Below are 13356 nucleotides of genomic sequence, written 5' to 3'. Positions count from 1 at the left end.
ACAAAAATAACGACTTTATTCCACATTTTCGTCTCTACTACGCCACATGTTGGACGTGCGTTCACGACAGTATCATGATGCGAGCGTCACATGGACTACTTTGTCGATCATCTTGGTACTTTTCTGGACCTTGAACGTGGTAGTTACCTTGCTGTCTATGAGAGCCCTCATATTTCATCAAAAATATCTTAAATTGTGTTCCGAAGATGAATGAAGGTCTTACAGGTTTGGAACAAAACGAGGGTGAGTGCTTAATGACAGAATTTTCATTTTTGTGTGTACTAACCCTTTAAAAATGATGATAATATTGGCCTTATCGCTACTAATCAGCATTTCCCTTGTGTTTTGACTTTGAAAATCACCACAGCATACATGATCATCTAAGTTCCATCGCCAAAAACTCTCTTCCAGCTCAATCTTTCAGTCATCAGCGTGGGCAGGTCAAGGGAATGTTCTTCTGGAAAGCTCTGCTGTTGAGAGGGTAATGGGAGGGTGCGAGGGCATGCTGGTCTTTCAGAAAGGTCGGCTGCGGGCCACAGAGAGCACGTGTGAATGGCAGACGCCCCGCCGGGAGCAAACGCTTCATTGTTCATTTTCTCCCTGAGCTTTTGAATGCCCACAGGAACGCAGAGCATTGTTTATTTACACAAGAACCTTTCAGAGAATGTGAAGCTAAATTTAGCCACTGGGTCACGTCAATTATTCCACCTTTTATTCAGTGTTCTGGGACCATATGGACATTTAATTATCATAATGGCTGGACCGACAGCATCTCATGCCTTTTTATTCAATAAATGAATTAATGGTTGCGCTCAGAATGGAATACTAGCACACATTATATACTGCGTTTAGTTTACTGTATTCTACATAATCTAGTACGCTGTATAAAGATATTTTTGCTCAGTTTGGGTCTCTAAATAAAAATGTGATGTTTTTTTCAAGTATGAGCTCCATATCCTCACTATATCATACTAGGGTTATTATCATGAACTAAAAAATGTAATATACAATAACTGAAATAAAATAATATTAATTATGTAAATATATATATATATATATATATATATATATATATGTTTAGGTTTTTTGTTTTTTTGTAATGTAATCTTTACATAATATTATTTTATTTCAGTTAATGTTTATTAAAAAAACTTTTATGCCAAAATCATTAGGATATTAAGTAAAGATCATGTTCCATGAAGATATTTAGTAAATTTCCTACTGTAAATATATCAAAACTTAATTTTTGATTAGTAATATGCACTGCTAAGGACTTCATTTATACAACTTTAAAGGCAATTTTCTCAGTATTTTGATTTTTTTTGCACCCTCAGATTCCACATTTTCAAATAGTTGTATCTCGGTCATGATCAAATTATTTATATAGTATAGTATTATATAGTATACAGTACCATCTTAATAGAAAACCTGTTTTTAAATTGTTGCCCCCTTATTTTGATTCTCGGAACATGCTACTTCCCTTTTAAAATCATTATCACTTCCTGTCATGATCGCTCTTTCTCTGTTTGCTCTCTCTCTCTCTTAGCCTGTGGCTTGTGCTTTGACAAACTGTGTTTACAACCAATTAGTGTGATTTGTAATGTGCTTGTTTGCCATCAATGCGCAGTCAGAGCGAAGGAACCGTGGAAAACACTTGTTGATTTTATTTCAATTTCCATCTAAAAACTTGGATTGCTGCCAAATCTGCGCCCGTTCTTGATGCATTATATGTATATCTGTGTGCAACAGGGTTTTGAGTGAATACACCGGCCTGTCCGATCATTTCCACACAGTTGTTTTTAGACGGTCTGGCGCTTCGCAGAAATCTCTCTTTCATGAGCTCCACGTTGGGCATATCATCACATAAGCAAAGCTCTGTGAAAGCTCAAACAGGCACTTGTGATTTTCAGCAATTTTCCCAGTGCCGCCGCAGGCTTCCACAATGACACAGCAGAAAATGAGCCATCAACCGCTCTGTTCTCCAGTACTGATGTTACTAGCTTTACCCCATTAATCAAATGAAGTACACCCTGCAACCGTACAGTCTCTTTGAAGAGCACGAGAGCAAAACAAGCTCGGCTTCACTGCATTTGTATTCAAGCTGTTCAAAGCAGACGTTTCTGCTCCTCCCAGATTTGTTAAATCTAAATAGCTTGTTCAGAAATAATCATGTGACATAACAACAGTTAATTAGCATATGCCGCCAATTTGTACATATGTTTTACATATATTTGCATATATATTTGGGTACATTTATATATGTGTCCCTGGACCACAAAATTTTTTCGAAATTGAGATGTATACATCATCTAAAAGCTGAATAAATAATCTTTCCATTGATGTATGGTTTGTTATGATAGGACAACATTTGGCTGAGATACAACTGTTAGAAAATCTGGAATCTGAGGGTGCAAAAAAAATCTAAATATTGAGAAAATCATCTTTAAAGTTATTCAAATGAAGTTCTTAGCAATGCATATTACTAATCAAAAATTAAGTTTTGATATATTTACGGTAGGAAATGTACAAAATATCTTCATGGAACATGATCTTTACTTAATATGCTAATGATTTTTGGCATAAAAGAAAAATCTATAATTTTGACCCATACAATGTATTTTTGGCTATTGCTACAAATATACCCCAGCGACTTAACACTGCTCTTGTGCTCCAAGGTCACATATTTATATATATTTTATACATGTATATTTCTATATATAATCACATGACATTACAATAGTCAGTTAGCACATGACTGCACATTTGTACATAATTTATATACAAATTAACATAAATAAATAATATATTAAATATTCTAGTTAAATAGAATTTACATTTTAAAATAAATTTATATAAATAATAATTCAATATAAATATATTATTAAACATTCATTATTAAATATCTACATATGCCAAGAAATATAAACATTCTATATATTACAATATTGTAATATATTGCATAAAGTAAATAAATATTGATATACTATTATTGCAGTTACTTTAGTTGCATTTGCAACTTACAATGGTTATTATGCTCTATGTTTTAAAATTAATTTTGCCAATACTTGTTTTTTTATAAATTTGTTTATTAAATTTTTATTTATTTCTAATCATATGCAATATGCAGAATTATCATTGACTTTTATGACAAACCACTTACATTACATCTGTAACTTGCATGTGTTCACAGACAGTGATGCAAACTAAATAATGACTGTTTTTGGTGCATGAAACCATATAGTGTAAAAAAAAAAATGCAATGCTATCCACCTTATTTTTCCTGTAAGAGTGTGTGTGCAGCCATTTGTAAATTTAATGTGTCTGGCTTCCGGTCTCATCCACGTCCAGCTATTTTTAGCTGTACAAAACAACTCGTTTTTCTGCTTGATATTGCAAACTGGTGTCTTACCATATTATTTTAATGTATTATTTTAATTATTAACACACTGGTTTGCAACTGCAACTGCACTTTGTTATTCTTCTCGCTATTTCCCTACAGCAGCACATTCACAGAAATCGGCTTACTGCCACGTTGAAGAATAAGGTGGATACAAGTGTAGAGTATGTGTTTTACCATGTAAATATGCGTTTTTTGGCTGTATGTAGTTTAGAAACCCGTCTGTGCAAACGTGTCTCCTGATGTCAAGAAACTCAATCTGCATAGTGTTTAACACCTTAAAAAAGCCTTTCAGAGCGCCGTCATGTTGAGGAGATTCGTAAAGACGTGTGCTTCCTTGACCGCTCCTAAATCATCTCTCTGATGCATGTCTTTGTGTGCTTTTAAGGTTTAGGGCGTCTGGCAGCAGTCCACCTGTTCTCCGGCACATCTGCGCTCCCTGCAGGCCTGGCAGAGGTAGAGTGCAGATGCAGCCCTTAGGTGATCGCCGATGTGACAGAAACAAGTCAAGTGTGTCTTCCTCACCCAAACACACCTCTGAGTGACACGGAGAGACTATTTTAATGCGATCTGCTCATGCATGTATGCGTGAAGCCATCCCGCAGCTGTCTATACGTGACACAGTGTACCATGTCGTGTCACATGTACTCCTCTGTTACAGTGTGGAGGAGTGTTAACTACGGCTTGCTGTTAATATGTATTATTATGATATGTTCTAGATTTTTTTGTTGTTGATTACACTTTTTATGTGAGGTTTGTATGGACGCCTCTTTCTGCCACTGAATAAAAAATAAGAATAAGATAAATGCGACTTTTTATCTTGCAATTCTGACTTTTTTTCTTGCGTTGCGAGTTTATACAGTATCTTGCAATACTGACTTTTTTACTCTTAATTGCAAGTTTATTTCTCGCAAATTCTGACTTTCTCGCAATTGACTTCTCCAAATTGAGTTTATTTCTCGCAATTTTCACTTCTTTCTCGTTTTTTTTTTTTTTTTTGCAATTGCGAGTTTGTCTTGCAATTCTGACTTTTTTTAAAATCACAATTCTGACTTTTTCTGACTTGTAATTGCGAGTTTATATCTTTTTTTTTTTCAAATAAATTTTTTTTGTGACAATATAACTTTCAATTGTGAGTTTATATCACTCAATTCTGAGAAAAAAAGTCAGAGTTGTAAGATGTCACAGTTACCTTTTTTATTCAGTGGCAGAAAAGCTTCTATAGGTTTGAGAGTATCAGGACAGATGCATTTTAAAATTGCCTCTAACTTAAACCTTAAACCAAGTTAGTTGAAAGGTTTGGTTAGTTTCCACAAATTTTAAAGGGGTGGTTGATTGCGATTTCACTTTTTTAACATTAGTTAGAGTGTAATGTTGCTGTTTGAGCATAAACAATATCTGCAAAGTTACGAAGCTGAAAGTTCAATGCAAACGGAGATATCGTCTTTTAAAATTCTGGCAGTTTAATGCCTACAAAAATGGCTGGTAGGGACTACAACAAGTTACTTCCCAGGTTCATGACATCACAAACCCAGATAAACCCCGCCCCCAGGAAAAGGCAGCAAACGGGGCGAGGCCATGCTGCACTGTTTTAGAGAAGAGGAAGAGAAAACTAGGGGTGCACGTAAAAATCCATTCATATATGAATTGCGATTCTGTCTTCTAATGATTCTAATGGATTCACAAGTTTCAAAATGTTCTAAAGCAGCGGTTCTTAATAATGTTCCTCGCGTCCCCCTGCTCTGCACACGCTCTGCATCTCTCTCTCTTTGTTGCCATACTGTATTAAAGCTTTAATCAGGATAAAACCGTATATAAAAGCTAACATAAGCAGTAGCATTTACAAATAACAGCATATCTAAAAGTATGAGACAACAACAAACAAAAAACATAGGCCTACCATTAAAAGCCGTGCATGCACAGGTTCTGCAAGATCCTCTTCACTAATATCCTCTGCTTCTCAATCGAGTTCAAACTGATAAGCGATATTAACGACGTCTTTGTTTACAATACAACCGGAGCACATGCCGCTGAAGTGAGGGGCGGGACGCTTAGACGCGCACTAGAGGTGGTTTAGCCAATCACAACACACTGGGCTAGCTAACCAATCAGAGCCCATCGCCTATTTCTGAGGGCGGGACTTCATAAAAGCAGGAAATTGATCAGCACGTTTCTCAGAGAAGGGACAGAGCGGTGTGGAATAAAGGTAAATAATGTGAAAAAAAGAAGCGTTGTTAAAAAAAGAAGCATTAACACATGTTAGACTGCACCCCATAAACACAATCAAGCCTAGAAAAAAACCCACTGAACCACCCCTTTAAGGTAGTCTGTTTGGTTATTGAAAATATTTAAGTAAAGTTGTTGAAATAAGATGCCGCAGCAGAGGCAGAATCCCACACAGGCACAGCGAGCGACCGGACAGATGATGGATTGAAAAGCGGGTTGGTAAAGTGATTAGCATCCTTCCAGAGTGAGTGTTGCCTTGGCAACAATAAATTAACCAGTAAACCGTGCCGAAAACGTGAGCATAGTCGTCCCAAACGGTTTCAGCATCCAACGTTTTGTCATCAATCAATGGAGCCAATCCTATCGCTCTCGGCAGGTTTCAAATGAGCAGAGTTCGAGATGAGAAGCACAAAAGGACACAGAAGACCCATGGATCTATATATAAAGAGAAAGTATCTAAATAAAATAAAAAAATATATATATATAGAGAGAGAGAGAGACACACAAACAAATAATTGTAATGAATATGTAGTTATAATTATAATATAAAAATCGAAATAATTTGATCATATAAATAATTAACATTTATATAATTTTATACAAAATATAATTTTTTTAATTTACAAAACAACAGATTTTTCTGAATTTTTACATAAATTAATTTTTTATGTTTATAATAAAACTTTTAGTAAAATTATGAATGATTTTATAATGCATGCATGTAGAAAAAAAGTTAATATATTACGTATAAGGTGTTAAATATATCATGCAAGGTGATATATTTAACACCTTATACGTGATGCATTTACTTATTAAATATAAATATAATTTTTTTATATGCTGAATTTATTTGTAAAGTCCTGGGAATTTTACGCATTAAAGGGGTCATATGACGTTGCTAAAAAGAACATTATTTTGTGTATTTGGTGTAATGCAATGTGTTAATGCGGTTTAAGGTTAAAAAAACACATTATTTTCCACATACTGTACATTATTGTTTCTCCTCTGTGCCCCGCCTTTCTGAAACGTGTCGATTTTTACAAAGCTTTACAAAGTCTGAAAAGCGAGGTGTGCTCTGATTGGCCAGCTATCCAGAGTGTTATGATTGGCCGAATACCTCAAGCGTGTGACGGAAATGTTACGCCCCTCACCATACTGTGAAGCCGTCTCCCGGAGCGAGGAGACATAAACATTAAAACCCATTATAAACGAGGCGTTTGTTGCATCCAGTGGGGACATAATTACAGATTATAATGACTTATACTGTCTTTTTACGCGTTACATTGCATCGCGCCGCGTAAACATAAAACCATGTCTGCATTTGTGATCGGAGAAATGACAAACAACAAGCGCTACTCTACACTGCCGAAAACGCGCGTTTGAATCGTCAGTGGCAAATCCTTTAAATATGAAAACATACTTGCAGTCTGTGAGTCAGAACAGCCAGCATTGTAGTCTGCTCTCCATAAAATGCACTGCACACATCTGAATATTTGGGTTGGACTGTTCTGGAACAGTGTTGTAAATACAACTTAACCACTGATTTCTAGTCGTGTCCTCTTTTGGAAGACCAAACAAAATAGTTTCGCTTTCACAACGAGAAGCACAGTGTCTCCACGACATGGCGGCGGCAGCAACAATAAAGTTACACCGCCTTTCTTTGCGTGAACATTTGGGCGGCGTTATGCAAATCTTCCCACACAGTGAAGTAGACATGTGGGGGCGTGTTTTAGGAGGGCGTGGACGAGTCTTAACTTTTATAAAGAATATCTCTTTGGGTTTTGAGACTTTAGTCTTTGCAACTTTGGGGATCTTATCTATTCACAAACAGCTTATAACACTCCAAAGAGAAAGGACAACTTGAAATCGCATCATATGACCCCTTTAATGCATGTGAGTGTTTTGTGAAGTTCCCCTCAACCTTGATTCGTTCGCCTCAAAGCATGTCCTGACAGGCATGCCTCAGTCCGTCCACATGTTACTCAGCAGCCCTGTGACTCTCCATGTGAGACTGAGCGTTTATCACTGCTGTGAACGGCCTCCTCTGTCCTCTCACAGCTCTGTCTGTGTGTGACTGCGGCCGTGATTGTATTTATTGAGACGTCGGCGCCGCATGGCAGAGAGGAAGAGGGTGGAGAGGAGAGACGGAGAGGGTGGGTGTATGCCAGTCTGCATGCTCTTGTGATCGGGGCATATGACTGCTGAAAGCAGCAGCACTGACTACATGCTTGGATTGGTGATAAACAGCAGGAGTAGAGAGAGAGAGAGAGAGAGAGAGAGAGAGAAGGCGATAGAGAGCCACCGGCGGCCCCAGGAGAGACTGACAGACAGACAGATATGTTGAAGTTCTGCACCACCCCTCGCTCAAGGTGTGTAGCTGTGTGTGTGTTTGTGTGTGTGTGCGTGTGTGTGTGTGTTTACATCATATTTGACTCTGTCCTGTTGGGAAATCAGACTAAAAGCAGATTCTGATGGCGAGAGCTGGTTTTACATGGATTCTATCTGGTCAGAGCTGGTTTAGGTGGCTGCTGGTGTTGCTGACGTCAACCTGGTTGACCATCTTGGTCAAACATGTATATATATATGTGTGTGTGTGTGTGTGTGTGTGTGTGTGTGTGTGTGTGTGTGTGTTTATAAATAATAACCTGTTTTTAATAAATGTTATTATAAATATTTTAAATAAATCATTATTGGGGTGGACGTTAATTAATTCTCATTATTAATTGACTTTATCGTTATCATTTATTATCATTGCTTTCTATATTTATTATTATAAATGTCTATTTATTAGAATTATTATAATTTATTTTAATGTAATTATAATTAATATTTTTATAATTGTCTCATTTGCTATAATTTAATATGTGAAATAATTTCTTTTTATAATGTATTTTTATAATGTATTTTTTAAGTTCTTTTTTTAAATCAGATATTGATTAACTTATTTATTTTACAAATTTTAGAAATTAATAAGTAGTTACTGGGGTGGAACAGAAATCAGATATCACAGTATGATTTTTTTTATTATCATTACTTTATATATAAAGTATTTGCTGCATATATACTGCATTTGGCGCTTGGCGAGTGTTAATTTTAGGCCCTGTATATGTTGTAATTATGTATTCTTATTCAATTATATTAATATTAATACATTTTATATATAATATAATTTATTTTAATTTCTCAAACAACTTTTTTAAAATAATTTTAAAATAATTTTATTGTTTGTGTTTTTAGTAAAAGGTTTAGTTTTGTTAATGAAAACATTTTACTCAAATTATGAATAATTTTTCACTTTTTTTTTAATATATTTTTTTTACTTCAGGAAATCAACCAAAAGTGCTCAGTGCTGTTGTAATATAGCAGCCACTTACACAAATGACAACACCTCAGTTAAATTCTACATGTTTGTTGTGACGCTGCATGAAAATAACACTGAATGCGAAACAGTTTGCAGTCTGTGCCATGGTTTTCTCCTCTCGGTTGGTGACCATGTTCCATCTTCTTGTCTTGTTCAGATGGTCTGATCTTTAGCAGCAGGGCAGCACGTGAATCCTGTGGCTCGTTCAATCATTTCAACGATCAGATGGCTCTTTATCGAGTGTGAAAGTGTGAACAGCAGTCTCACATGTCTCTAATTCCTACAATTCCTGTGTCTTTTCTCTCCTACAGTCACAATGAGAGAAAGGTGACCTGCAAGCATCCCGTCACAGGCGTTCCTTCGCAAGACAACTGCATCTTTGTCGTCAACGAACAGTGAGTCATTTCTTTCTCTCTCTCCAGTTTCCTGCAGCATCGAGTCAGAAGCAGAGTGCTTTGTCTGAACTTCACACAGAGATCACATTCATGCTGCCTAATGTGTTTCTCTGCTGTTATATCACTGAGAAACTGGACAGTAATGTTTTGGGGTGTATTGAATATTGGTTAATAGCGGGTGTAAAGAAACATAGAAATGAGATAAAGCCTCATTCAAGTCAAAAGATTGCTTTTCTGGGTAACTCGGCACAAAAAGGCATTATTATTTTCCATTAGTCGACTGATGGGTACATGAGGGAATCTCACAAAAATATGGTCAGGAAAAAAATAATTATATATATATATATATATATATATATATATATATATACAGTGGGTTATTTATTATTAATATTTATTAAAAGTTATTTCTCTAATTAATTTATTTTAATATCTAAAGTAATATATATTTTTCACAATTTCTTTTTAGAATGTTATTTTTTTATACCTGTTTTTATGACATTATGAATAATTTATCACTTATTTATTTTATGAATTTTATAAATGTATACATATTTACTTGGGTGGATGTTATCAGAAATCTGATATCACAGTTTGAACAATTTATAATTATCCATACTTCATGTATTTAATATGTTTTATATATATATATATATATATACACATATATATGTGTATGTGTGTGTGTGTGTGTGTATATATATATATATGTATAATATTAAATTAAATAATTTAAATTTATGTATTTTCTGTGAGTGTTTTGCACTGGTGTACAATATAATTTCTTTGATTTTTGGATGCTTTACTTTGACAAAGCAGATTTTAATTAAATTTGCTTTGATTTTAGGATGAAAAAATGTAGTTGCAGTATACATATATAAATGTATATTACATAAATACATAATTTACATTTATGCATAGTGTATATATACTTCTTATGCAGATCATATTAACCCCAAAATCACTATATCTTTATATAAATATTTTCTTGACCTTTTTTTTAAATGAGATTCTTCCGAAAGCTTTGCTATTCTCAGTCCGTCTGCTAATGGATAACGTGTTACTGTTTGTGTGCGCATCTGAAAAGAGTGAGCCACTAATTAGTCAACACACCCCCACATTTTCACACAAAGCCACTAGCAATTAACAGGCCGGCGGTTAATGAAGAGCTGAGTATATAGTATATCCGGACTGCTGATTTCTTCAGCTCTGCTCCTCTTCACAGCTCACCTCTCCTGTCCAGCGCAAGCTGCTCTCCTGATAATTGCCCTCAAACCGCTGTCAAACACATCTCTAGTCTTTATCACGCTCTTTCTCCTTCCTTTTCTCCTGCGTCCTCTGGCAAAGTCAACAGCTTCCCTCCGCCGCCGTTTATCCAGTCTCTGCAGTCCCTGTTCACAGATACAGACTAAACGCTGCCGCAGATAAACTTCAGATCCTCTCGCTCTGAACAGATGATGGGAGAGCCTCGATCCGGCTCGGAAAGAAACGTTTGTGCAGCAGATATTTGCATTTGATTTGCGTCTGTTTGACTTTGTTTCTTCTGTGGAAAACAAAAGAATGCTTCCTGCTCCTTTTCCATACAACAGACACTTTCAACCTCCAAAGATGAGAGGAAAAAAAGCTGTAAAATTGACTTTTGCACCATATTCCAGGTAGTATTGTAAACTAAAACTATTTAAAACCTTTATATATATATATATATATATATATAAATATGTACTTTCATTATGGGTGAATTATTGATTTAGTGAGCTGAATCTGAAGTGTTTTTCAGAGAGGACTGAACACAGCGAATAATGAGAGAAGGCAAACTTCTGAAGGCAGGTCCCTTATTTCTACCTGTTTCAATGATCACCTCTATCTTGCTTGTCTGTGAAGTCGATGTTAATGAGATTTACACGCATCTTTACCCGACGGCGTGAGAAAGTCTCACTCTGAGGTGTGTGTACGTGTTTGTGAGAGATCATGACATGATGTCTCCATCTGAAACGTCTGGGTTTTCCTTTACCTCAAGATCTTGTAGAGGTTTTTTTGATTGCTTTGTTGCTGAGATTTAGAGAGAAAACGGTGGCTAGCAAAAGAAATCAGGAGAAAGTAAGAGATTGAGTTGTTTTGGGGGTTTGAGGTATTTAATTAGACGTGAAATTGAAATTTTGGACATTCCCCATTGTCAAGTCATAGATTCGTTTTTTTTAAGCTGCATTGCATTTTAAGGCCATAGATTTGCCTTAATCAGCCGGACAATAAACGTTTCCAGAGTATGGACGGTTGTTGAGATCGATGCATCCGCCTCATATCAGCCAACTGCAAGAGACCGTTTGAAAACAGCAGTATGTCTTGTCTTCTAGTTTGCACAAAATCAGTTTTAGAATATATATGAATTGTCAGTTGTGTGTCTGTACAGACACTGGTTGAGCTGAGGGTGTCTGAATCAGAGAGCGTGGAGTTGTGCGGTCATATCTGAGTCTTTCTTCAACTACTGTGAGAAAATAAACACTTCCACAGTACGCTTCTCACATTTACCCTAGGTTTTTTTTTTAATCTAATGTAAATTATTTTTTTTAATACATTAAAATGTTCCAATTTTATGTTCAAACTAAATTTACAGAAGTATTAATATTTTGATTTTTATATTTTAGATAATATTTTATTTTAAAAATTGTATTAACATTTTTATAATGCATGTGCATGCTTTAAGACTGAAAGTCTGAATTTAGTGCTAAAACAATCAAATCTAAACATTTTAAAAGTAGTAAAAATAAATAGTTGTAGTAAAATGTGACATTTTCATTTGATTTTCAAACATTTTTTTTTAATAATTGTTAAAAAAAAAGGTATATAGCAGTTTGAGTTTCCCCACATTTCTTGTTTAATTTTGCACAAAATCAGTTTTTACATTTAAAAATGTTCAGAACTCCAGATTATAACACTTAATTTTTATTACAAATGTATTGATAATATTTTTTCTTTATTTTTATATCATATTTTATTTTTAAAAATCTTAATTCACATTTTTAAAAGAAAATATATTTTTAACAATTTTAATAAGTTTTGAATAGTTTTAAAATGAAAAATATATTTAAAAACGTCCATAAATTTTTTTTATTACTAGTTTATTAATGATCTTTATCTATCTATTTTTTCCTTGTCATTTTTATATCATATTTTATTAAAAAAATTTAGTAATCACATTTATATAATGTGATGTCATAATAATGTCATAATGGCTTTTCATTATGATTGAAAGTGTGGGTTTAGTGGTAAATCAAAAATGTTTAAACATGACATGCAATTGAAAAGTAGTAATAATAAATAGTCATAGTAAAATGTAACTTAGACTTTCATATAACCAAAATATTTTTAAACTATTTTAATTTAAATATTTAAACATGTTGCACACTATCTGTACTTTTATTTAATCTAATGTAAATTATTTTTTTCTTAAAAAATCTTCAAACAAAAATGTTATTAAATCACTAGACCAATTATTTGTTTATTTTACACACACATAGGGCTGCAACTAATGATTATTTTAATAATCGATTAATCTTTCGATTATTTTTTCGATTAATCGATGAATCGGATAAAAAACAAAAAAGCAAGAAAAGCGTTCATTTCCAACCCTTTATTCAAAAACAGAACTAAAACCTTTAGAAAGTGCACAAACATTTTGCTCCTTGAACATCCCTGAGCTGTTATAATAATAATAATAAAATAAAATAAAAATGGACTTACACAAAAAACATACACATGTATGCTTTACATCTGCCAAATATATAGACATTTTTTAAAAATAAAGTGCCACTTGAGCTGCCAGAACAATAAATAATTTATAAAAAATAAAGAACATTACAAATCAGAAAATTTAACAGGATTTGTTTGAATGTCCGAACTTGTTCTCTACACTACACTGCAGACGCACACACTCGCAGACGCACACACACACACACGCACACACTCGCAGACGCACACAC

At 34.4% G+C, this 13356-nt stretch overlaps 1 protein-coding gene across 21 annotated transcripts in view; it reads left to right on the top strand.

Annotated features, from left to right (window-relative positions):
• LOC107590532 (pleckstrin homology domain-containing family A member 5-like) overlaps nt 1–13356 on the top strand; it is a 176310-nt gene that overhangs the window by 89676 nt on the left and 73278 nt on the right. For 20 of the 21 annotated variants that reach the window (XM_016279317.1, XM_016279316.1, XM_016279315.1 and 17 more), the window contains one exon: nt 9296–9379. In XM_016279317.1, the coding sequence (XP_016134803.1) occupies nt 9296–9379 (84 nt within the window). Of the gene's footprint in view, nt 1–7882; nt 7993–9295; nt 9380–13356 lie in introns of those variants that run through there. The other variant, XM_016279320.1, reaches the window with a different exon arrangement.

Source organism: Sinocyclocheilus grahami, unplaced genomic scaffold (genome assembly GCF_001515645.1).
Source record: "Sinocyclocheilus grahami isolate Dianchi unplaced genomic scaffold, SAMN03320097.WGS_v1.1 scaffold129.1, whole genome shotgun sequence".
Lineage (NCBI taxonomy): Eukaryota > Metazoa > Chordata > Actinopteri > Cypriniformes > Cyprinidae > Sinocyclocheilus > Sinocyclocheilus grahami.
The sequence above is the reverse complement of the archived record's forward strand: the minus strand, read 5'-3'. Positions and strand labels throughout refer to the sequence as shown.